We start from the raw sequence: 24,952 nt of genomic DNA, 5'->3' as shown, positions 1-24,952 counted from the left end.
ATATATATATATATATATATATATATATATATATATATATATATATATATATATATATATATATATATATATATATATATATACATGCATACACACGTTTTATTTACACATGTGCATTTAATTGACATGAATAATCATTGCTAACATGTCAAAGATGTTTGATGCAAAAGTTTAAGGCAAAAGGAAAATTCTGACAAAATTAGTAAAAAGTCATTATTTTATGTGCAATTACTATATACTATATGTGCTCTTCCCAGTTTCCTCCTCTTGTGTTATGTTGTGTTGTAAGAAATTATAAACTGTGAAAAATTGGGTCAACTTAAACCATTTTACTTGACTTCTGAATTTAAGGAGCAGCATTTGCTGAGAAGAGGTGGATCTTTTGGCCCCCAAAGCAGAGGCTCAAATTTGTCCCTGATACCAATGCTCTGACTGCTTTCCATCTTCGTCCTCTCTTTTTCATTAAAGGAAGATGCCAGTCGGTTTGTGAGTTTATGAACCTCGTTCACAATAGCCCTAACATCTGCTTGGTCCTGAGAGGCTTTCCACGTAGCCTCATTAAAGGGAAACGTAAGTATGAAGTCGCCAACACGACAAGGAGGGACACCTCTGTCCTGAGTCACGCGGTTCCATGGGACGGCTGGAGACTTGAGTTTATGTACGTGAAGAGATGGTAACTTGCACGCGGTAGACGGTGTATTTCTGTGCGATTGCCTCGTGCTGTTAAATGTTGTGAGTTTTAGGTCATCAGATCCCACCTCGTCGTTAATTTCCTCAAACCTCTGAGGATCCTTTTCATGTCCAATGGATTTTGAATTGGGGTGAACGGGGCAAGTAGCATAACCGGTGTTATTTCTAGTGTCTTGAGAACTTGAAGAGCCTGAGACAGACTGATTCCAGTTTTTGTTGCCTGATGGAGGTGCATGCAAAGTCTTGGGCAACAAAAACCCTTGAGAGATTTTTGGCCATAAATACCGGCTACCCGATCTCTTCCTGCAGTATCCCTTCTGTCTGAAGCTATCAATCATCCTGTAGTTCATCAGGTCGATGATATCATTGATCAGCCCTTTCTTGACCGTTACATCAGCAGGGCAGTCCAATGAAAGCGCCGGACTGTGGTTGACCTCTAGAAGCCACGGTTTGTAGCTGGCGTCGATGAGGATATCAAACCCCAACAGTTCCAGACAGTTGGGGCTGGAGGGAACGCAAGGAATGGCTGTGAGCAGAGTCAACGTAACAATATTGCTGATCCTGTGCCACAGCAGAAGTTCATTAACATCTTGTTTGTGAAGAAAACTACGGAATCTGCTCATGGTCCACTTGCATCCTCGGCCTACTCGCTCTTTGTCCATGGCGTAGCACATTCCAAACTTATTAATGCTGGTATTTGTTAAATGAGAGTACGGGCTGTCTAAAGAAGCAAGGGTGTACTTTTCTGTCGCAAAACGCACTAGGCCTTCCTGGTGCATATAAATCACAAGAGGGGAGAAGCTTTTTACGCAGACATAAATGCGTAGATCAAACTTGTAGCCTGAAATGAGAAGCGGGTTGCTGATGTATCTCTGCACGATTACCGAAGAGTCGAAGACCAAGTCCTTGATGTCTTCAAACAGAAATATACCTCTATAAATATGTCTGAACTATTTATTTTTTTATTAAGTTTCCTATTGCATTTTCTATTCATAGTACTGTACTCTATTTATTTATTTTAATCGAATTATTCCTAATCTTATTATTATAATTTTTTTATTGTCTATTTTATTTGTACATTTTTCCACATTGTTTTCCCCTAAACTTTTTCATGGACCCCCTAGTACTTCCTTGCAGCCTCCAGTTTGACAACTCCTAGCCTAGAGGCTCCTATAAACTGGAATATTGACTTAATCTAGTTATGGCAGTCATGATAATACGTTTACATACATCTTGTCCATGTAAACACAGTCATAGTACTCTTATGAGTCAAAAGCAATACATTTTTGATTACACCCAGTTTCTAAAAAAAGAAATAAAGCACAACCTTGTATTGCCAGCATATAAATCATATAATTTACCACAGTTTATTGCATCTAGTCAAATATTTAGGTCCAATTTCACTTCTTTCTTTTTTTTCGATTTCAAAATCGTTTGTAGAGAATATTTGCAATAATCCCTCTTACCTGACCGAGCTCTGTTACCTGGTAGATCCTCCACAGAGTTCCTGTCAGACAGGTTGTGTCTCCTTTTGTGTCCTCTGCTCTGGTCATCTTTCGTTGCTAGGAAACCTTTGAATAAAAGCGCGCAATTTGAGCTGCTGACAACAGTAGTGTAGCGTTCCCTTGCGCGGGCGGAGCAGGTGACGTCACCACGTGGTTAAACATTAAGCAAACCAAAGCGATTTGCCAATCTACTACAAAAAAAATTATTTATTTATTAATATTGCATATAGTTTATCCGTCTAAATATGTCTCGGGTAGATTTAAATTGAATATATTACAGCTACACTGATGAAATGGGAAAATAAACAGTTCTTCATAACCATTGTCCTCTATTCAAGGTTGTTATGGATTTTCTAAATGATACCTGGGGGAAAAAATTGTCTAAAGAGAAGTGTGTTTTATAAGATATTCGATTTGAAATATGTTGAATTTAAATATTGAAGACGTTATCGTATAAATGAAATATTTCAACCATATTTCACACATTTTAGAAGTGGAAGTTGAATCATGTAGGCCTCATCGTGTCACATTAATTTAATTACTAGACAAAAAGAAAACACTGCCACCTACTGGAGATCAAAATACACCTACATAAAGCTAAGACTGGCAAGGACTAGTTTACTATCAAGTGAGAATGCTGCCATCTACTGGTCACAACGAAAAGGAATATGGAGGCTGTAGTGCGTTGATCTGTAATATTATTAGCACCCCACAGCGATGAAGTCCCCATCTTGTTTCAACAGCCACAGGAAATATCAGTGAGAATCTGACCGCCAGATGTTTCTCATCCACACTGAACAGGCTAGATGACACACTGTATTCATATTTAGCAAAACTGTGTAAAGTATTACTAGAAAATATAACAAAAATTAATTTTATTAAACTTAAAATAAAAATAAAAATAATAATAATTATTAGTGTTGATTATTATAGTTAAAAATAATATATACTATAAATAATATATATATATATATACATACATACATAACACAGTAAAACATACAATTTAAACAATACAATAAATAAATAACCTTACCTAGTGTTATTTAATAACTTAATTGCAGAAGGAATATAAAGTATAATTGTGTGTCGTGGAAACAGAATATTTGTAGCCCACACTGTCTGGTAAGAATCCAAACACATGTTGTTTTCTTCAGTTGTAGAACTCTGTTTTAACTTCTTTTTTTTTTTTTTTAGAGCTGTCATAAACATATTTCTTGTAAACTGTGAATGTCTTTGTCACATATTTATTGCTATCATTCAGAGATGTCTAACCAGAGTTATTGCCTGTATTACAACCCACAGAATGAGATTCAGTGACTTTATTTTGATTCACTGTTACATTGTTAATTTCTTACATAACAGTAATAGCCCAATAGCCATTGCTTCAGGAAGAGTGTAATCTGCAAATGAAAAAGAAAAAAGCTTCATAATGACTCACTCAGAATATCTATATGAGAATCTCAGGAAGATGCTTGGCATGTAAAAGACATTGCTGATAAAGGCTGTAAAGATTAGAATCTTTTTTATTACTTCTATTATTTTAATCTTGTGGCAGTATTTACATTTCGTGTAATATTCTGTGTGGAATGATTATTTTTTTATGTATTTATTTGATTATCTTGATCTCATCCTGTGATTTTCGTCTGGTAGATTTGGCATGTGATCTTTGACTCAGCACAATGAATGCAATAGGAAACTGGCACAGTCGCTGGTGTAATTTAATTCATGTTTCTGGGAAAAACTGCTGATTTGCTACATATAGACATCGATCCCAAAACGATACAAACCTACTTTATGATCATATTTTTCTATGACCTTCTAAACACTTTGTAAATCTTCACCTTTCAACACTCAACCTGTTCACATTTAACATATCGCATTCAATCTGCTGCACTTACTGTAAATATGAGGAAACCACAATAAACACATGAAAAGAAAAAAGTATTTTAATGCATACACTGAAAGAAATTATTTGTGCTTTTGTACAGATATACAGATATAAAGAATATTAAAGAAAATTATCAACACATTTACATGCTACATCAAAAAACAAAACCCAATTTTCTCAACACTTTATAAACATACTCTAAAAATAATCTCTGAATGACAACAACAACAACAAAATCAACATTTTACATACTGAGGTACATACTGAGGCAGAAATATCTAGCAAAATCTATTTACATTCGTGTCTGAGTGATAATATCATTGTCATTTAATTCTTTGAGGTCAACCTTTTCTGGTTTTTGCAAGTCGTCAGTAGTCACTTCTGGAGTTGGGTGCTTGTACTCGTTGTACTCAACGTAAAGGTAAGTTACCATGGTAAGGGCAAGAACAGCCAGAGCAATGTAGATTTTGGTGGACAGGCAGATGTATGTGCTGTAAGCAAAGGCTATAACAAAACCAAGTGACTCCCACATGCGGTAGTTGGCAAATGCTGCTTCTTTGTCCTTAGCGAAGAGAATGCCATAAAGTGCTGCAAATGAAATAAACACACAGTACAATGACTATACAATATATTTATAAATTAAAAACACTGTTTATATATATATATATATATATATATATATACATACATATATATATATATATATATAAAACATCTTAACATGTTAAAACATCTATGGAAGCATTTCTATAAATATTATTTTATTCATAATTATTATTATTTATGTGTTTTGTGTTGTGAGGCAACACAGATAATTATCATTCAGATTCAATAGTACCTTTAGGCTGTTTGTAATTATCTGTAGACTGTTTGTCAGACTTTTGCACCCAAAACTATCCATTTTATATTTGTAATAATAACTTAACTGTATAGATGACTAAGTGGTATGCAGTATGAAGCACTCACCATTGGTTTGTGTTTGCCACACAGCGTCTGCCATCCCCCAGAGGGCCGGAAACACAAAGAACACGCCCAGCTGGTCTGGATGAGGCTTCCAGTACAAAAGACCCAGAAAACAGCTCAGGTTTGTCACTGCAGCTGTGAAAGTGTAGTAAGATAGAATGAAGATAAATTTGAGCAGCCATACTTAACCTTTAAACCATATGTCAACCTGTTCTTGTATTACCCAAGGAAAAGAGGGCGATTCGTCCAGTGTATTGAGCCAGTCTACCAAATGCGAATGAGCACAGGGAGTTCGAAGCACCAAAGCAGATCATCGCAAAGCCAACGTAGTGTATTCCTATCGCACACGTCACATAGTTCTGCAGGTGAAAGAGGGTCGCAAACACATTACATTCATATTTCATTAGGGCGAATTAGTATTCATGTACTCCCAGTCTGCATATGGCAGGGCCGTTACCACTATAGACAACAAGGGGAGACAAGTCCCCCCAATAATAGGGCCTATATTGGAAATTCTTGCACTGCTCTGCTGCCCTCCATTACGCAGCGCTCTGTTTGTTGTCAGGCTGACGAAAAGTTATATTTTTAATTTAAGTCTGGTCTGCTTATAAACTTACAAACTTAAATCAAAAACAACAATGGCTTTGTTTAAGGACTTGGCACTTAATCTGTACTAAAAGATTAGCGATAGAAATGTTAAACTAACAACAGTAATATACAGTGATACAGCAAACTACTCAACTTTCTTTCTCAAATATGGTATCATTTACGTGATTAATGTAATTCCTGACTGAATATGACGACGAGACAAGAAACGTATTGTTTTTCGACATACAAATAAATGTGCATGTATGCATATTTTAAAATATTATTTGAAAATAGTTTTAAATGATTACTTGTCGGCTAGAATTAGACCTAGAATTTCCTTCATGGTTCTATTTCTTTCTGCTTCATTTAAGACATGGTGGTGTACCTTTGTGTATTCACTAGAGAGGAAACTTTGCTCAAACCCACTGTACATGGTCAATGGGATGAGAAGCAACAATTTGGGATTTCTCAAGAGCTTGAAGGTAGCCAGAAAGGTGCTCCAAAACGACTGGTTGCCCTTGGTTTTACGAAATTCTTTGGCCAGATCTCCGTCGATGTTGTCCAGGAACACCGCCACAAAAATGATGGCCAGAACCCCCACACCTGCATGGACCAGGAAACACTAGGTTAGAAAATTCCTAGATTTGAAAGAAATGTAAATGGCACTTGTCCATTACTAGGCGCTTACTAGGTTGTTCTTGGTGGTTGTAGTGCATTGCTCTGTGGTTTCTAGGGTATTCTGAATAGTTCTAGGCCATTGCCTACACAAATTGTTGGATGACTTATGTACTGAAGTTAAATAATTAGGGGTTTGTTGTTCAGATCTCTAATTTTAAACACCACTAATAGCTGTATTTATATGTTTAATTTGGACATTCCAGTGTTTCCCCTGCCATCATATTAAAGGGGGGGGGGCCCTATAAGTTACCTTTCCTATAGAACACGTCTATACCTTGTTCTTTTATTAAACAAACTAAATAGCCTTATGTTATTTATCTTATTTACACGATGGCATGTCATTTTGCGCGCACACACAAGTGAGCATGCTCCCACTCCCACTAGTATTTGTAAATATTAAGCCGCAAAACGACTATTTAAATATGAATTCTTCGTCTCTCTGTGTTAACGAATGGCAGACGTGCGGTTTTGTTTACCACTTGTACTGAAGCACGCGTGATGCTTGCGGTGATTTTTAGCTTCTGCCTTCTCACTAAATGAGGACATAAATACAGTACATGAACAACATCTCCAGAACGGCCTTGAGAGTCACTTCATGAGCATTTGACCGTTTCATTTGAGTAAAACTATCCTCATATCATATACACACAGAAATGTAAATGTATTCACGGCAACCCGTCAAAATAAAAGTTCGGTTTAACTTGAAGACATTGTGACAGAAATATATTACTATTGTTCAGTAGAATGTACGTAATAGGCTGCTACTACTAAAATGATTGCAACCTTATTTTTAAGGAATAATCATACAATATGTCTTCAATGTTTTAAGTGTAATATTAAATTACCTTTATTATCCAAAAAATAAAATTTGTTTAATTTTCATTACTTAAAAGATAGATTAAATGAATATTTTATGCCTAAAAGTGTAAATACACAACACATAATTTCTGATTGTAAGAAGGCTATTGTAAGAATAAATTAAACTTGTTTTTATGCTTTCAAATAATTAGACATGCTAAAACAGAATTTAGTAACAATAAAACATAAGGTTGGAAAAATAAAACATTTCATAGGGCCCTAAACATGTAATTTTTGTTGAACTTTTAATTAATTGATTAATTGATAAATTGATTAAATTGTTTAGGTTTCATGATTTTAATTAATTAGACATGCTTTTTGATTAATACAATTTAATTTAACCGTTAAAAAGGAGTCCAGAAAGGACTAGGCTATATCGTCCTAGGAGTCCACCCCCCAAGCCGTAAACCTAGGGGAAACACTGCATTCAAAGCTAGATATTTTTTCAGTGGACAGTATGAATGAAATCATTCACCAAACTACCAAACTAGTTTTTGGACACACATATGAATACCCACCAATATAGCAGCCTAGCAGTGTGTTCACTAGGTGTCTTGCTGGAAGGGTTGAGTTTGCGACTGTGAAATTTTCAACACATGATGTCGCACCACAGAACTGCAGGTTCTCCTCAGGGACTTCTAGAAATGAATAAACGCTCGGTGTATTTACAGTCACCCAAATAAATAAATAAAAAAGGACACTGGCAAAGTATATAATCCAACTGTACCTATGCTAGTATCCTGGCCGAATATCAGAGATGACATGAGGTTTCCCCATACCGCTGATGACTGAAAAATGAAGAAAAAGATGCCAAAATATTGGTTGATGATATCCTGGCCTTTCTTGTTGGTTTTCTGGCCTCGTTTGTTTCCACTTATTGTGAGATAGGTGCATTTTGCAGACCACAGCGGTGAACCTCCCATACCCAGAATAGCAGAGGTTGTCATCAGACTTGCCCTGCAGACAAAAATGATGAAGTGAGGTGCTGAATGATGTGCAGAAATATATTACTATTGTTCAGTAGAATGTACGTAATAGGCTGCTACTACTAAAATGATTGCAACCTTATTTTTAAGGAATAATCATACAATATGTCTTCAATGTTTTAAGTGTAATATTAAATTACCTTTATTATCCAAAAAATAAAATTTGTTTAATTTTCATTACTTAAAAGATAGATTAAATGAATATTTTATGCCTAAAAGTGTAAATACACAACACATAATTTCTGATTGTAAGAAGGCTATTGTAAGAATAAATTAAACTTGTTTTTATGCTTTCAAATAATTAGACATGCTAAAACAGAATTTAGTAACAATAAAACATAAGGTTGGAAAAATAAAACATTTCATAGGGCCCTAAACATGTAATTTTTGTTGAACTTTTAATTAATTGATTAATTGATAAATTGATTAAATTGTTTAGGTTTCATGATTTTAATTAATTAGACATGCTTTTTGATTAATACAATTTAATTTAACCGTTAAAAAGGAGTCCAGAAAGGACTAGGCTATATCGTCCTAGGAGTCCACCCCCCAAGCCGTAAACCTAGGGGAAACACTGCATTCAAAGCTAGATATTTTTTCAGTGGACAGTATGAATGAAATCATTCACCAAACTACCAAACTAGTTTTTGGACACACATATGAATACCCACCAATATAGCAGCCTAGCAGTGTGTTCACTAGGTGTCTTGCTGGAAGGGTTGAGTTTGCGACTGTGAAATTTTCAACACATGATGTCGCACCACAGAACTGCAGGTTCTCCTCAGGGACTTCTAGAAATGAATAAACGCTCGGTGTATTTACAGTCACCCAAATAAATAAATAAAAAAGGACACTGGCAAAGTATATAATCCAACTGTACCTATGCTAGTATCCTGGCCGAATATCAGAGATGACATGAGGTTTCCCCATACCGCTGATGACTGAAAAATGAAGAAAAAGATGCCAAAATATTGGTTGATGATATCCTGGCCTTTCTTGTTGGTTTTCTGGCCTCGTTTGTTTCCACTTATTGTGAGATAGGTGCATTTTGCAGACCACAGCGGTGAACCTCCCATACCCAGAATAGCAGAGGTTGTCATCAGACTTGCCCTGCAGACAAAAATGATGAAGTGAGGTGCTGAATGATGTGCTGAAACACACTACAGATTTCTTTCTAACTTAACTGAAATAACAGAACCTTCAGCTCTTAAATGTTTAAATGAAATGTTTGGGGTCAGTAAGTAGCAGCACAACTGTTTTCAGCATTGATAACAATAAGAAATGTTTCTTGAGTAGCAACTCGGCATATTAGAGTGATTTCTGAAGGATCATGTGACTCTGAAGACTGGAGTAATGATGCTGAAAATTCAGCTTTTCCTTCTCAAGAATAAATTACATTTTAAAATATATTAAAACTGAAATCAGTTTAAACATTTCTCAATATTACTGTTTTTATTGTATTTTTGATCAATAAATGCAGCTTTCAAAAATATTTCAAAAATCTTTTATATAATTTTAAATATATAACAATATTAATATATCGCTCTTGTATTTAACACATAATAGTCACTTCAGGCCTCTCACACATGCACAAAGAATAATGCCATTTTGAACTTATACTGTAAGTAACTATGCTTACATATTTGTTTAAATTGTTCAACAAATCAGTAAGTACAAAAGGCAGAGAAATGCACGCACCAGCCTGGCGCAAGATTTCCAAAGGAATATGCCACATAACAACCCATAGAAAGGACGATGGTCCATTTACAGCCCAGATTTTTGATCATTATTGGAGGCAGAAACATCGAGGACAAAATGATAGCTCCATAGATGACACTGAGAGAAATAACACCCATTCCATCCTCAGCATTAAGACTGCTCTGTAATGTACAAACATGCTTCCATCAATATAAATACACCCAGAAATCAAAACCAACGATACAGTTATTTGTGTAACAAATCAATGTAACAGTGTTGCTTCATTAGGTCATTGTTCTGTAGGACAATTTGAAAGACAATATGCTTTACATAAACCATTATGGTTTTAGAGGACAGATTTGAATAGCTTTAATTGTTTCTCTTTCAATGCTTTATTATTATTATTATTATGCAATGTAACTTGATTCAGTATTTTAATCTTGCCTCCCACCCAACTTTTTAAACGTTTATTTATGTTAAATAAATGATCTGCTTTGCACCTTTTCTGAGCAACTACAAAGAGTCATGTTTGAATTATATCTGTGTACAATTTGAATGCATTTATTTTTATCTCTGATTTCTGTTTGTTACCTGTAAACTCTGCAGCCCCCCATATGCTGTGAATAAGAGCAAAAATCCAAATGAAACCACAAGGACATTTTTGGTGGTTCGGCTCATCAATTTTTTCATCCTGAAATCCTGTGAATGCTTCAAAAGGGATGAATTCCTTCAGTGAAAGACAAAACAGATTCTAGATTGACCTGGTAGTCGCACTGAGCTAATATAACAAGGCTGAACCCGTTCTAGGACAAAGTTCAGTGTAATGTAGTCATAAAAGCATCCAGTTTTTGGATGACTAAAGCTGAGTCAATGAAAGACTAACTGATCGCTTATCAGTTACTAAAGTGTTTTTAACAAGTTTTCCTCTGCTTTTTCCCATGGAACAGAAAGACACGTTTCTGTTCTCATAACATTGAATTCAAAAACATGAACATAAGTTAAAAAATATATAAAACAAGCCTAGTATTTGTCACTCAAAGTTGTTGTTGTTTTTAATGCAGTTGTCAAGTGGAATGTTTTTATGGTGTCAATATGTTTTATTGTGCCATTTTCCACGTGTATTCTGACATGTGTAAATGTAGTCACGTCAGCCAAGACGTGCTGCACATTTTAACAGTAATATATATTTAAATGACAGATTTTACTGCACAGTTTGTCTTGAATATGCAGAGACCGCTGACTGGGTTGTCTTGTTTACTGTATTTTTGATCAAATAAATGCATCCTTGGTGACTGGTGAACATAAAAGAGACTTCTTTCAAAAATCTTACCAACCCCAATCTTTTGAATGGAATAAATATATATATTTTTTAAATATTTTATGGTAGCTTCCATAACCCTTCCATAATAATATATATAGCAAATGCATATAGCAAACTAAAATGTATTTTGTGGTAGCTGCCATAACCCTTCCATAATAATATATATAGCAAATGCATATAGCAAACTAAAATGTATTTTGTGGTAGCTGCCATAACCCTTCCATAATAATATATATAGCAAATGCATATAGCAAACTAAAATGTATTTTGTGGTAGCTGCCATAACCCTTCCATAATAATATATATAGCAAATGCATATAGCAAACTAAAATGTATTTTGTGGTAGCTGCCATAACCCTTCCATAATAATATGCAGTATATAACAAGTATATGTATATTTAAAATGTAAATTTTATTTCACAATATTAAATTAGATTGTAATAATATTTCACAGTATTGCTGTTTTTACTTTGTTTTTATTTTTGATCAAATAAAAAAAGACGACTTATTAACAAAACAACTACAAAGAACAAACACATTTGAAGGGTATAAACACATATATTTTGGGGTATATAAATATATTAAATTGTAATAATGTTTCACAAGATTACTGTTTTTACTGTACATTTGTATTTTATTGTTATTTTACTATATTTTACTGTATAAAAACCATAAGAGACTTCTTTCAAAAACATTCTTACAAGCTCCAAACTTCTAAACCGTATAAATATAAGCTTCCATAACACTGTCATGTGCTGCACATTTCACAGTAATATATTTAAATGACTGATTTTACTGTATTTTGTCCTCTCTGAATCTGCAGACAAGAAAAGACTGTTGACTGTCTTGTCAACATTAAATGGTTTTTATTATTTATCATTATACAAGAAATGCTTTTTCCCTGCAAACTCCCACAATGTTTCCTGCAGGAATCATTTGGTATTTAAACCGATTAAGTGCTACTGTAGGTTATTACCCTTTGCATATTTTGAACCTACAACCTTTCGGTTACTAGCCCACATCTGTGGCTAATAAGCTACACCACTCCCTTATACAGCTGGAAGCTCAGTTACCATGAAAACACGGTAAACAGACTGTGTTGAATTAAAAAAACGATGTAAATTTGAAACATTTTTCTTGACGTGGACTTCTATAGCCTTTACTTGCAAAGTTTACTTTATTCACACCCTTATGAATTGTGCAATGAAATATAATTTGATTATATATGAGGTTGTATTCTTTATTTATCATATACAAACCTTGAACTTTTGTTGCTGTCATAAAACATGTTGTTGAATTGTTGACGATTCTAGAGGTTGTGCTATGTGAATGTAGTGACAGCAAAAGGCTGTGTGTTGTACAGCTTTAGCTTTCAATATATATACAGTAGCACTGCCTCACATGCCTTATTGGTTTTATTCAGGGGTCACTACATAATAAAGGAATAAAATTAAAGGAATAGTGCAACCAAAAATGAAGAAAACAGATTAGGACAAATTTGCATTACATCGCTTGCTCACCAATGGATGCACTGCAGTGAATGGGTGCCGTCAGAAGGAGAGTCCAAGCAGCTGATAAAAACATCACAATAATCCGCAAGTGATCCACACGTCTTCAGTCCATCAATTAACATTCTGTAAAGTGAAAAACTGCGTCAGTCATCAAGACATTTTATCATTTCTAAACAATTCCTTCTGGCCAAAACACGACTCCTCTATAATATTGCTTTTTCCACAAAGCCACAAGACATTCATTGATGGACTGGAGTCTTGTGGATTACTTGTATTATTGTCAACTTAAACTTTTTTTCACTGAAAAAGTACAAATATTTATTAAACAGAAATAAAATACATTCGACCAGAGTTTCAAAAGTTCAGTTTATGCCTAATTTCCCTTCCAAATTAAAACTAATAAAGCTAAAATGCAATGAAGACAAGACAAGATCGCTTTTAGGTTTTAGGATAATTTTGTTGAAAGGTTTTGATCCACTTCAAATGTTGACTAGTGTATGAATCTGTCCATAAATAATGATTATTTTGATGACTTAAATAAAAATTCCAATGAGAATTAGGGTTATTTTCCATGACCTAAATATTAAGTCTGATATAATAATCACCCTATATCTTAGTTATCTTAATTGTTAACAATCTTTGCGCAAGTAGAATTTCAGAACAGTTGCATGTTTACACTCTAAAAAATGCTGGGTTAAATACAACCCAGTGCTGGGTTAAACAGGGACAAACCCAGCAATTGGGTTGTTTTGACCCAGCGGTTGGGTTACTACCCAGAAGGTTGGGTTAAACATTTAACCCAACCGCTGGGGCAAAACAGCCCAATTGCTGGGTTTGTCCCTGTTTAACCCAGCACTGGGTTGTATTTAACCCAGCATTTTTTAGAGTGTAGAGTTGGTTAACCACACATCATCACAGCATCATGAAGATTTGTCCTTTCAGGGTTTCATTTCTGTGTATATATTTATCATGGCTACACACGGATGTGTTAGTTTACACAAGACTTATGATTAGATTTTTGAGTGCTATCCAGGAGGATTTTTTTAAATGTACTTTAATGGTGACACCTTTTACTGTCCACACTCTCAGATAATGGTTTAGAAACTGGATTAGGCAGATGCAGGTGATACAATAAACCGCTATAATCACCGACATATTGTCTCTGATTGTGAAATTAATATTGTTTTACTATGTACTATCAAGTTGTGGCAGCTAGGAGGTGAAAGTCACAATTGCACATCATTGACTCCACCCAGCCTTTATCTGTGCATTTCATTCCTTTCCTCGGCATTCATTTGAGGTTGTATAATTTACGAGATCACTTTATCTGAAGTGACTTACAATACACTTAAAAAGGGTTGTGTGGAGTGACTGTAGGTGTCTTGTTCTGAAGCACAGTGGTTGTTCTTAAATTATGTTTATTTTATTATTATAGACTAACCTAAACCTTTACCATTTTTCGGTTTGAATATAGATGTTATTTAGTCCCTTTATGAGGCCGTTTTTCCTTGTTGTGTCCATTATAAGGGTCCCCACTATAGGCTTTAAGGTTTTATAATACAGATTTTACTACCTAATCTAGATTTTATTAGTCAGAAAGACATGTTTGCATTTGAAATATATTATGCATACACTACGCAAATTAACTGAGAATCAAAGATTCAACCTGCTATAGTTATGTTCTGAAGTGGGTTTTTGATTTTTAGAGGATTGTAAGGCTTCGCAGACAGATGAGGCAAAAAAAAAATCATAAATTGTGTCCTAAAGTGTCATAGTTTCTCATGAAATTCTGCTTAAGTTCAACTCATTAAATAGTTAATTAACAGCACACTGTTCAATAGAGGTCTGAGAGCTTCACTCCAAATTCTTTCCTGGAAACCAGCTTGTTTTAGAAACATCTAATGTAAACCATGTAAATCTTGCAAAGATTCCATAAGCATGTTTCATTATTACTCATTTTATCTTCCAAAGGTTTCTTCAACAGGGTGCGCAGTGAGCTTGGAACCAGGGGTTATTTCAGTAGCTATATTTTAAATACTTTTATATTATTTATTTAGTATTTCAGTTTTGTTTTTAGTTTTAGTAATTTTATGTGCTTTTATCATGTGACCTCCTGCACCTTAAGATGTCCTGATATAACACAATATATAGGCCTAATATATTCTACAGAAAAGTAAAATGTAAGGGGGTCTGAATACTTTCCGTACCCACTGTATGTTAGTACTATACCATAGATCCCATATTGAATTTAATGTGTATGAAAAGGAGGGTGTGAAGGAGAGACGGTCTTTACAATGGCATGCACTGTCGAAAAGTACTAGATCACAGCTCTCAACTTTTAAGTGTTTTATGGAGCATCTAACTAAAGTTTTTTTTTTTTTGCCAGAAAGACATTTCGTCAGCTGAACAATCGTTATGTTGTTAAACAGTATACTCCATTGAACGCGCTGCACTCCAGTCCCTCACATTAATTTTTTATACCTGTCAGAAATTACATTTGGCTCTAACCTGAGAAAGACGTTCTGGATGTTGCTTCTACCAGTGCTAACACTTGAGGTCAGTGTTTAACTAACTTTGGTCAGAGGACATTTAACGTAGACTAGAGTTAGCTTTGTTTTGGTGAATTTTAGTGGCTGTATTAAGTCAGTTCCCCTTAGGTTTACACAGGTGCCTTAGCAGAGTTAGTAACATGTTCATCACATTAATTATTGTAACATGTTTCAATAGCCTGGAAAGAGTCCAAATAATTAATTGTGAACAGTAAATCTAGTATTTTAGCATTTTAACACTAAAAAACTTTTTTTGCCAAAGGTTTTGCATAAAGTGTACTTGTGCTAAGCCTATTTTTCTTTATTATAAAATAATTAGTTTGATGGATTGCTATCTAATGATACATTGTTATCTAAGGCAATGATATGTAAACATTTATACAATGACAGCCAAGGTCACAGGTTTGATTCCCAGGGAGTGCATGAACTGATAAAATGTATATATCTTGAATGCAATGTTGGATAAAATCATCTGCCAAACGCGGAAATGAAAATGTATGCTGAAGTTCTCAAACCAGGTTAAACCGTACCTGCAGGAGATACTGTCTACAGACTCACTAACTTTGCCGTGCCTCTGTAGGAGTTTGTCTAGTTTTCCCCCTTTCTCAACCCCCCATTCTTCGGCAAATCCCTTAAGGAATGCCAGACATTCATGCAGCAGTGTGGCAGTCTAATCCTCCGGGAAGTTAAAACACTCTCCACGGGCCGACCGGCTGAGAGACTGAAATATAAATATAAAAAATAGCCAATCAGAACTGCAACCATGCTCAGCAACCATGCTTACCTGGAAGACATTTTTAATGGAGTTCTTTGTTATGTATAGAAATAAATATAGAAATATTTATAGAAATAAAAATAGACACAAATGAGACAATTATATACAGTGTAGAGTTTTAAAAATGCAGACAGCATAACTTGGATAATTTGATCTTGACGGAATTTGATGAGAAATGCTTGAGCTCATATTCAGATCTCTGATTTAATTGCAGACTTTGAGACCTTGGAAAACTTTGGACAGTTTGAGACTTTTTTTTTCCCTGGAGAAAAATATGAGAATTAGAGAATGTGTTTCCTCTAATTTAATAGACCGAATGGACATTGACATAGAATAGACAGCTATTAAATTATTCAATTATTGAGTCAGGTAATTAAGTTTTCTTAAGTGAATCTGGATATTTAACAAGAAAATAAATACATTATTATTTGGGAATTAAAAAGTGGATTAAAAGGACATTTTGGGAATTTGAAATTACACACATAAACCTATTTCATTCACAATAAAACCTGGAAATTACTTTAAGAATGTAACAATGTTATTGTAGCATAATTGAAATTTAATTATTTTTTTTATTAATATTCTGAATTAAATTTTTCATTTTTGTTGTGTTTTCTTATTTTTATTAGTTTTTTCATGTCTACATAGTTTTTATTAATTTGCATTTCAGCTTTGTTTCCTTTGCAACTAGCTGAAATTATATATATATATATATATATATATTGAAATGTAATTATTTTTGAAAACAGGGAGGACTAGTGGTGAAGCACACACAATTATATATATATAATTTTATTAATTTTTTTATGGTTTTAGCTTTAGTTAACTATAATAACCCTGGAATGTAAATAGGGCCAGTTTTGATTTCATGTTGATTTTAAAGAGATTTTTACTGTACTGATTCAGAAACTTCATACTGGAGGCATTGGGAACCATTCATCCAAATGCATGTAAATAGAGTAGATGAGTTCATTCTAATGTTAGGAGGCGCTGGTGCTACCCACACAGCCTCATTTGTTTGCTTTTGTATGTGTATGGTTCAGCAAGCGAGACGGGTTTTTCCTGCTGATAGCTACCGATGACAGGCGTGAGTCACTCGCACAGTGCCCATTGTTTGCTGTTTGCTGATGTGGATGTAGTTCTGGAGGGCATTTTCTGTTGCTGGTCCCAGCACAATGCACAATGGCACAGAGATGCTGACACCCTACAAAAATGTCTTTATTTAGCAAAATTGAAACGGCTCACGATGACATGTGTGTGCTTCACCACTAGTCCTCCCTGTTTTCCCTTTAACTCATCCTCCCAAAAGCGAGAAAGACAGGAAGGGAGAGGATGAGGGTTTTCCATTTGTTGGGTTAAACCAGACTTCCAGCCTCAAAATGGTTGTTTTGTGACGTTTTAAAAGGTCTAAATTTGTTTTGCCTGTCCGCAAATCCAGCAATTTTTACTAATGATTATAGGCCTATTTATTACCTGTTTCTTATATGAGGTTCAAGGTTTTTTATTTGTCAATGCCACCATATGTGCAGACTTACAGAGGAATCAAAATACCGTTTCTCTTCTCTCTCATCAAGTGTTTACATTGTCATTGCAATACAGAAGTTTATATATATATATATATATATATATAAAACATGATACTGAAACTTTAAGAATACTTCACTTGTCCGCATGTGACTTAATGGTTTTTCATTAGCATAGTGCTCTGATGTCCACATTGAGGCCTGATATTTTTAGCTACGAAGTTAAGCATGGTCATATGGTTCTCAGAAGTGAAAGTTGGATAAAGATCACAACAAATATCATTTTTGCATTCCCATTTGCTCCAATAGCACAAGAAAAAAAATCCACAATATCGTTTCTATGCCCTTACAAAAGAGGAAAAAATATAGAGATTAAGCATGGTCGGAAGCGAGAAAGATGTCAAATTAGCCATCCTTCCCTCAGCTGTTGTATTAGAAACACTGATGCAGTAGCGTTAACTACACTTTATAAAAATCTGTTAAATAGGGCACAATGTACTTTATAATTTGAAGGATTTTTTTCCCATATTTATTTTATACAGGTGTTTTACCAGTATTTAGAATTTTACACCGCATTGCATTATGTTTTAGAGTTAATGGAAATGAACTCTAAAATTAATTGATAATATCCCTTGTAATGAGCTGCCTTTACTTTTTCTGATATTTTACGGATTTACTTTTTTTACAGTGTAGTTTTCTGTAATTTAGTGCCAAAATTATATAACACAAATTATAGTGTTCAATATAAAATTAAATGTACAATACGTTTTTTAAATAAAAAAATAAAAAATCTTGGCTAAATGTAATAGCGGTGGAAATCATGGCATCATCACAGTCTGCGAAAACGCAGAGAAAATTAGTGAAACTTTGGTGAAATTTTGCAAAGTAGGGGATTGTAGTGTAGCAATGCATGAACCACCACTTACTCAGTGGTCACTTCAAGGTCAAGCAGCTTTATATTTCTAATCCTGCCAGTTGGCGTGTTATAAGTTCAACAAATGTGGAGACATTTTCGTGTCACGTGCCCTAAGCTGTCTGAGCAGGTACTACATTTGAATTTGAACTTACTTTGCAAATGTAAAAAAAAATTAGGTTCTATATATGAATATGGGTATATGAATGAAATTCAAAAAAATCTGTCATGTTGATATGGTCATGTGACTTACAGCATCACTTCCGTCACGTCACTTCCCTTCACAAATCCTCTCCCATGGAGTCATGGGATAGTAAAGTGTCCATCAAATGCACACTTCAGAATCTCACTGGAGGTAGTAGGTCATCCTGGTACTTTTCGCCTACTGTTTTTCATATATTATGTTTGGATGCAATGCACCTCATTTTGTAACGTGGAAGGAAAGGATTTTCTGTGAATGTGCAAGACTTCTGATTCGATGGCCGCTATAGGGAAATAACTAGAAGAATATCAAAGTGCAAAAAACAGGGAAACTATTTGCGCTACAAACAAGTGTGTTTATAAGTACGACAATACATTAAAATAATATATTGCTGCAAACTGGTATTTCTTATCAAGCACCATAACAAGCTGTTTTGTAACGCTAAAATAACTGGAACCGGATAACACCAGAGACCTTGCACATTCAAGTTACAAAAGACAGCACCTGCTCACTGCACATTGATAGTGCGTGTGCAACATTAACACAGGTATTGTCCTGCTCCTCTAGATATTTCAAAGTGACAAAAGTAACAAAACTCATTGTCTCAAACACATGATCATATACCTGCATGATCAGTGATGATGAGACAAAGTTGTAATGGCTGTTTCTGTTTACGTGTGATTCAGAATTGTGTCAGATAGGGGGCCTGCATGAGTGACTCAGATGGAATACATATTACACTGTAAAAAATGACTGTGAATTTAACGGTAAAAGACTGTAAAAATGTTACAGTAAAAACCTGTTAAATGGTTAACGGTAAATTCCCCTGCTATATATGGTGAAAAACTGTATTGGACATTACATGCAATTTTACGGTAGTATACCGTTTTTGAAAGTGAAAAAGACCGTACAGTGAATAACCGTAAATTGACATTCCCAGAATTCCCTGAGTTACATTTCAAATTTGATGTTTTTTTGTTGTTGAAATAACTATGTTTCTTATCAGTTTTGTTGTTAAATGAATGTTTATTGCATTATTTCAGTTTCATGTGTGTTACCATGATGGTGTTTAGTGTTTGTGTGAATGACACTGTGCACCTTCTATATATGTTATTATTTAAAAGCTGCTTGTGATGGGCTTTGGTTCATCGTGTGACTTTCTCATCACCACCTGCATTTGGTGGTTATCAGTGTATTACAAAGGTACAAAACAGATTTCAGTACTTCAATAGGTTGGTATATTAACATTATATCAGTGAATGAAATTACGGTATTTAACTGTAAATTTAAGATAAAATCGTAAAACCTAAAATGTTGCTACCGTATCTTTTACGGTAAAATTCCGGCAACCACAGCTGCCGTTTTTTTTACCGCCAATTTTACGGATTTTTTTTTGCAGTGTAGCGATCATATGTGAGGCGTTAAAGACAGGATTTTCTGCTGAACGAGTGGTGTCAAGGTCAGGAAGAATGAAATAAGACAGAAAAGGAGTGTGACTGTGACAAAAATGGCATGAATTATTCATTTGCCCCTTTTTCTTACGCTCCTCTTCACAGCACAGTCCTGACAGCTTTATTTCAGCTCGGTCTACAGAAAAGAGTGTCGCTTTCTGCACCTTCTTACTTCCCAAAATGGCCTTTTAATTAGGCTGACAAATTACAGTCGTCGTTCGCTGCAGCTATTGGGAAAAGGAACTGTGGGAAATTTGTGTTCCTCAAGCTTTCTTTTGTCTGCTGACTGTAAAGAGAAGTAGCAGCCGGTGGGAACCTATTATTGAGACAAAAATTCAAAGCACTACCATTAGCATCTTCTAAAAGTATCAGCTTCTTTTTTACCTTGAATATTTGATCACACACAGGTTTTTTTATATTCACATCATTTGTAATGTATTTTGTATATAAAGTGTAATGTTTTATAATGTATTGATTAACAGTTATAATCCCACATATAAAAATATAGGATCAAATGTTGCCTGTAGTAGCAGTTTTTTCTGTTTTCTAAATATAAAATTTGAAATAAGAGGAGTGTATGAAATATATATGTATCCCCATTTGGGGGACCATAAAGCCATGAAGGCATACAATAAAGACTCCAGTGCAGCAGTGACAGGAACTTGAGGGTTCATAAAAGATTTAGTTAATCTGCCAAACTTTGACCTCTGGTGGAGAAAAACAAAGAGTTGTGAGTAATTGCATGGACTTGTCAGTGGGATGTCTCATTATAGTTATAAATATAACACCTTCTCTTAAAGTAATAGTTCATCCAAAAATAAAAATTGTGTCATTATTTACTCAAACGAATGTTTTTTGAAAAATACCCATACATGAAAGTTGTATACAATGTTTTTTGGACGCCAATATTTTTCAGTATAAATGCTGTATTTGTATGTCCCACTGAAGAACAAAATCATACTGGTTTTGAGCGACATGACGGTGAGTAAATGATTACAGAATCATCATTAGTCCAATTCATTAATATTAAAATACAATGATATACAGCCTAATTAAGACATCCAGTGCTCTGATGCTGTTGTAATGATGTTGGTTTTACGTAATCAAAATTGAGTAATTATTGTCTGATGAATATGTTAACATAAAAATCTCTCTTTATTAATTATATGAGTATGTTGGCTACCATAGCTATAAATGTATGTTGGCTACAACAGCAATAAACTTCAGACATGAAACTTTGGTCAAAAGTTGATCATAAATGTGAAGATGTTGGGGTAGTTGGATGGGAAGGCTGTTGTCTGCTGTAATGTCCCCACAAATGTCAAAATCAAACCTTCATCCTAGTTGTTTTGTGTTCATCTGCTTCTCCCATTTGCTCTTTTTACATTGACTATCACTCTATAATACAATCAGATAAAACAATAATTTCTCAAATATTTATTACAATATTGATTAAATTTAACATTCACTTCAATGGCATGAGATGACTGGATGGTTTCAACTTATTTCCTATTGAACTGTCAGTGAGTTGCAGTGGCAAAACTATTTAAAATATAGTGATTTAATCTACAAACTTGATCATAATGCATCATAATGTTTCCATCTAACATGTATCTTGAGGTGCAGCTTGTCATATTGTGTTTCACTAGTTAGCAGTAAACCGGTTACCTCCCCTGAATATGTTCGTAGTGTTGGATGTTTTGCCATGGAAAGCAGTCATCTTCAGAATGGAAATATGGATATTTTATTTGTTAACATCATACTTTATTTTTTGCATTATCAGACCTTCAAGCAAAAAACAAATTCTTTTGATATGCAACATACTGCACTTTTTCTGCTTCCACTCTAGGTAAATTAGCTCAAAATTAGCTTGCAGATAAAAAAGCCTGAAATAAGGATATGCCAAATGAGTGAGACCTTAAAGGAATAGTTCATCAAAAAATTAACATTTACTTAAAATGTACTTTAAAGCCTCAGGCCATCCAAAATAATTTTGTTTTTTCATTAGAAAGATATTTGGAAATATTTAGCATTTCATTTGCTCACCAATGCATCCTCTGCAGTGAATGGGTGCCGTCAGAATGTCCACACAGCTGATAAAAACATCACAGTAATTCACAAGTAATCCACACGACTCCAGTCCATCAATCAACGTCTTGTGAAGCAAAAAGCTATGTTTGTAAGAAACAAATTCATCATTAAGGCATATTAACTGTCCATGATCCATCATTTTTGGGTGCTTGATCTTTGTGTATTTCTCTCATGATTGACTTTTGTACTGGAGAAAGCAATATTATGGATAGAGGACTCGTATTTTTAGCAACAGTTCGAAGTCAAAACCATTTCAGTGATGGATTTGTTTCTTACAAACATGCAGCTTTTCACGTCACAAGATTGATTAATTAATGGACAGGAATCGTGCGGATTACTTGTGGATTATTGTGATGTTTTATCAGCTGTTTGGACTCACATTCTGACGGCACCCATTCACTGCAGAGGATGCATTGTTAACCAAATGATGTAATGCTTTAAATGCTAAAGAAACAAACTCATCTACATCTTGGATGGTCTGAGGATGAGTATTTTTAGCAAATGTTCATTTTTGGGTGAACTATTACTTTAATGTTTGTAGCTGCTCAGTAACCAGATGCTACAATATAAACCCTTTGCAAGATGGTGAGTTCGCTAGATGAATTTCTTTCAGTTGTGCTTGAGTGTGTGCGTGTGTGTGGTAACTCTCTCTTATACACCACAGATGCAAAAGCTGCACCGTTGCTATGGTTAAAGCAATTAACAGGTGCAACTTCAAGGCATCTCTTTTTCACTTAGTGCTCATGAATTGTCCCCCATTATGTTTTATGGGTCTGTTTAAACTGGCAGTCCTCTTCAGACTGATTCAACTCACATCAGTTGAATGCAAGCAAGAAGAACGTATTGTTTGTCTCATGTAAACTGAATTATATCAGCGTGGAGCAGCAGCCTCTCATAAAAGCGCACTATAGCAGGGCTCTCTGTCTGTGTAGACGGCTAATCAGATGCAGAGACGGCTGCCACTTGACAAGCACCAAGGCTCAATGAGGCGAAGCTTTCCCTATTGCCAAGCCATTGCCACGGAAACGGCATTCCGTGCCAGAGCGCATCCTCGGGGACTGGAGGCGACTGCCCACCTCTTCTATCCCCACTAAATAAGTGGGTTGAAAAGGAGCTGTAGAGAGCAGACTCTTCCCCTGAAGACTTCCTCTGGCTCTCAAGGCGCCAAGGCCTCTGCTGTCTCACTGTAAAGCTACACTAATATCAAACACAGCTGTGCTGGCAGAACGCTATCACAGGCCTGGCAATTTGTGTCGGTAACTGGAGTGCTGCTCCAATTTGGTGACCAGTTGATTGTTAGCTCAGGAAGTCGGTGCAACCTTACCTCAACAATGATGGGTTTTACATTTAATCAGCCTTCACTCACTTCACAAAAAAAAGAAAAGACGTTCCCAGTAAGTTATGAAAACGTTATTTCTGAATATTCTTTGAACGATCAAAACATCCATTTTTTAAATAATTTAAAATTGTTCAAATGTTAAGGGAACATTCAAATTAATTATTTTGCAAACATTATGGGAGTGTTATTTTTGAATGTTCTTAGAACATTCTGAAACAAATAGTAACCTTTAAAAAATGACAGACGAATGTTCACCAACTAAAACATTGCAGAAAACAGTCCATGAATGATGTATAAATAATGTTTTTGTGTTAACATTGAGAAGGTTATTAAAGACCGGATAACTTTGAATGAACATGTTAACATGGAAGAACATTTGCTTACTGAGTAGTAACATTCAGTGTTACTTACAGCATTTTTATGTTTGGAAAATAAATATTGTAGAAACAGAAAATGAACTGCCACATTTTAAACGTAATTTATTAATGTACATTGTTTGTGTATGTGTCTTATTTATCACTCTTTAAAGTTTAAACAAACAGTTAGATAGTATGAGAATCTATTGCTAAAGTTGGATTTGCCCATAAACAGCACTGAAGGAAGAACTAAAACCAGTTTCCAGTGTGATGGAAATATTCATCATCATTATAGGATGTGTGGGACAGCTGTGTAAACGGCATGTTTTCCCAACAGGCCTTGTGGGCCACTCCTAAAAATGAAGGTGAATTCTGTGTTAAAAACTAAACGGTATTATGGCACTGCTGGTTACCCAGCATGCTTTACGACTGGGGTCAACGGAATGCGTTTGAACTGATTACTCGCTAGGACTATTAAAGTGTGTGAAATGGGTTTAGGGGAATATAGGTCTATATTTCACTGTTAAATTGCATGTTGTGTGCATTTCTGTAACATGATATCAATCAAATCATTCTGTAAATTATGGGTGGTGTTTGATTTCATTATACCAAATACACAAAATAATGTTCTTTTTAGTAACATCATATGACAAAATGTAGTACAAAATACAACAGCCAATTAAAGGGGTCATATGATGTTGCTAAAAAGAACATTATTTTGTGTATTTGGTGTAATGAAATGTGTTTGTGTTTTAAGGTTAAAAAAACATACTGTACATTATTTTGCTGTAAAGTTGCTTTGCAACGATTTGTATCGTGAAAAGCGCTATACAAATAAACTTGAATTATTGTTTCTCCTCTATGCCCCGCCTTTCTGAAACGCGTAGATTTTTACAAAGCTCATCGGTCTGAAAAGCGAGGTGTGCTCTGATTGGCCAGCTATTCAGTGCGTTGTGATTGGCCGAATACCTCAAGCGTGTGACGGAAATGTTACGCAATATCTCTTTAGATTTGAGACTTTAGTCTTTGCAAATTTACAGATCTTCAAAGAGAAAGGAAAATTT

General features: G+C 34.8%; 2 protein-coding genes across 2 annotated transcripts; both read right to left on the bottom strand.

The window, feature by feature from the left end:
- Positions 1–329: 329 nt before the first annotated feature.
- On the bottom strand, positions 330–2,243 carry LOC107549674 (probable tubulin polyglutamylase TTLL2). The gene is made up of 2 exons (XM_016230849.1): positions 2,157–2,243; positions 330–1,640 (listed from the first exon to the last, which is right to left on the bottom strand). The coding sequence occupies exons 1-2, from the start codon at positions 2,241–2,243 to the stop codon at positions 330–332; spliced, it is 1,398 nt and encodes a 465-aa protein (XP_016086335.1).
- A 2,049-nt stretch (positions 2,244–4,292) lies between these two features.
- LOC107549688 (unc-93 homolog A) lies at positions 4,293–10,608 on the bottom strand. The gene is made up of 8 exons (XM_016230863.1): positions 10,449–10,608; positions 9,858–10,039; positions 9,040–9,269; positions 8,831–8,950; positions 6,023–6,240; positions 5,273–5,408; positions 5,053–5,184; positions 4,293–4,674 (listed from the first exon to the last, which is right to left on the bottom strand). The coding sequence occupies exons 1-8, from the start codon at positions 10,545–10,547 to the stop codon at positions 4,379–4,381; spliced, it is 1,413 nt and encodes a 470-aa protein (XP_016086349.1). The 5' UTR covers positions 10,548–10,608; the 3' UTR covers positions 4,293–4,378.
- Between the last annotated feature and the right edge of the window lie 14,344 nt (positions 10,609–24,952).

Source organism: Sinocyclocheilus grahami, unplaced genomic scaffold, assembly GCF_001515645.1.
Source record: "Sinocyclocheilus grahami isolate Dianchi unplaced genomic scaffold, SAMN03320097.WGS_v1.1 scaffold378.1, whole genome shotgun sequence".
Lineage (NCBI taxonomy): Eukaryota > Metazoa > Chordata > Actinopteri > Cypriniformes > Cyprinidae > Sinocyclocheilus > Sinocyclocheilus grahami.
This window is presented reverse-complemented; position numbering and strand designations above follow the sequence as displayed.

What these genes read in the sequence shown, in the direction of transcription:
- LOC107549674 (XM_016230849.1), bottom strand. Translation starts at nt 2,243, where the DNA reads ATGACCAGAGCAGAGGACACAAAAGGAGACACAACCTGTCTGACAGGA. An exon ending in AGGTAACAGAGCTCGGTCAG is followed by an intron (nt 1,641 to 2,156) that starts GTAAGAGGGATT and finishes AAAAATAAATAG; the next exon opens with TTCAGACATATTTATAGAGG.
- LOC107549688 (XM_016230863.1), bottom strand. Translation starts at nt 10,547, where the DNA reads ATGAAAAAATTGATGAGCCGAACCACCAAAAATGTCCTTGTGGTTTCA. An exon ending in ACTGCTAGGCTGCTATATTG is followed by an intron (nt 6,241 to 8,830) that starts GTGGGTATTCAT and finishes TGGTCCATGCAG; the next exon opens with GTGTGGGGGTTCTGGCCATC. An exon ending in GTGGCAAACACAAACCAATG is followed by an intron (nt 4,675 to 5,052) that starts GTGAGTGCTTCA and finishes TTTCATTTGCAG; the next exon opens with CACTTTATGGCATTCTCTTC.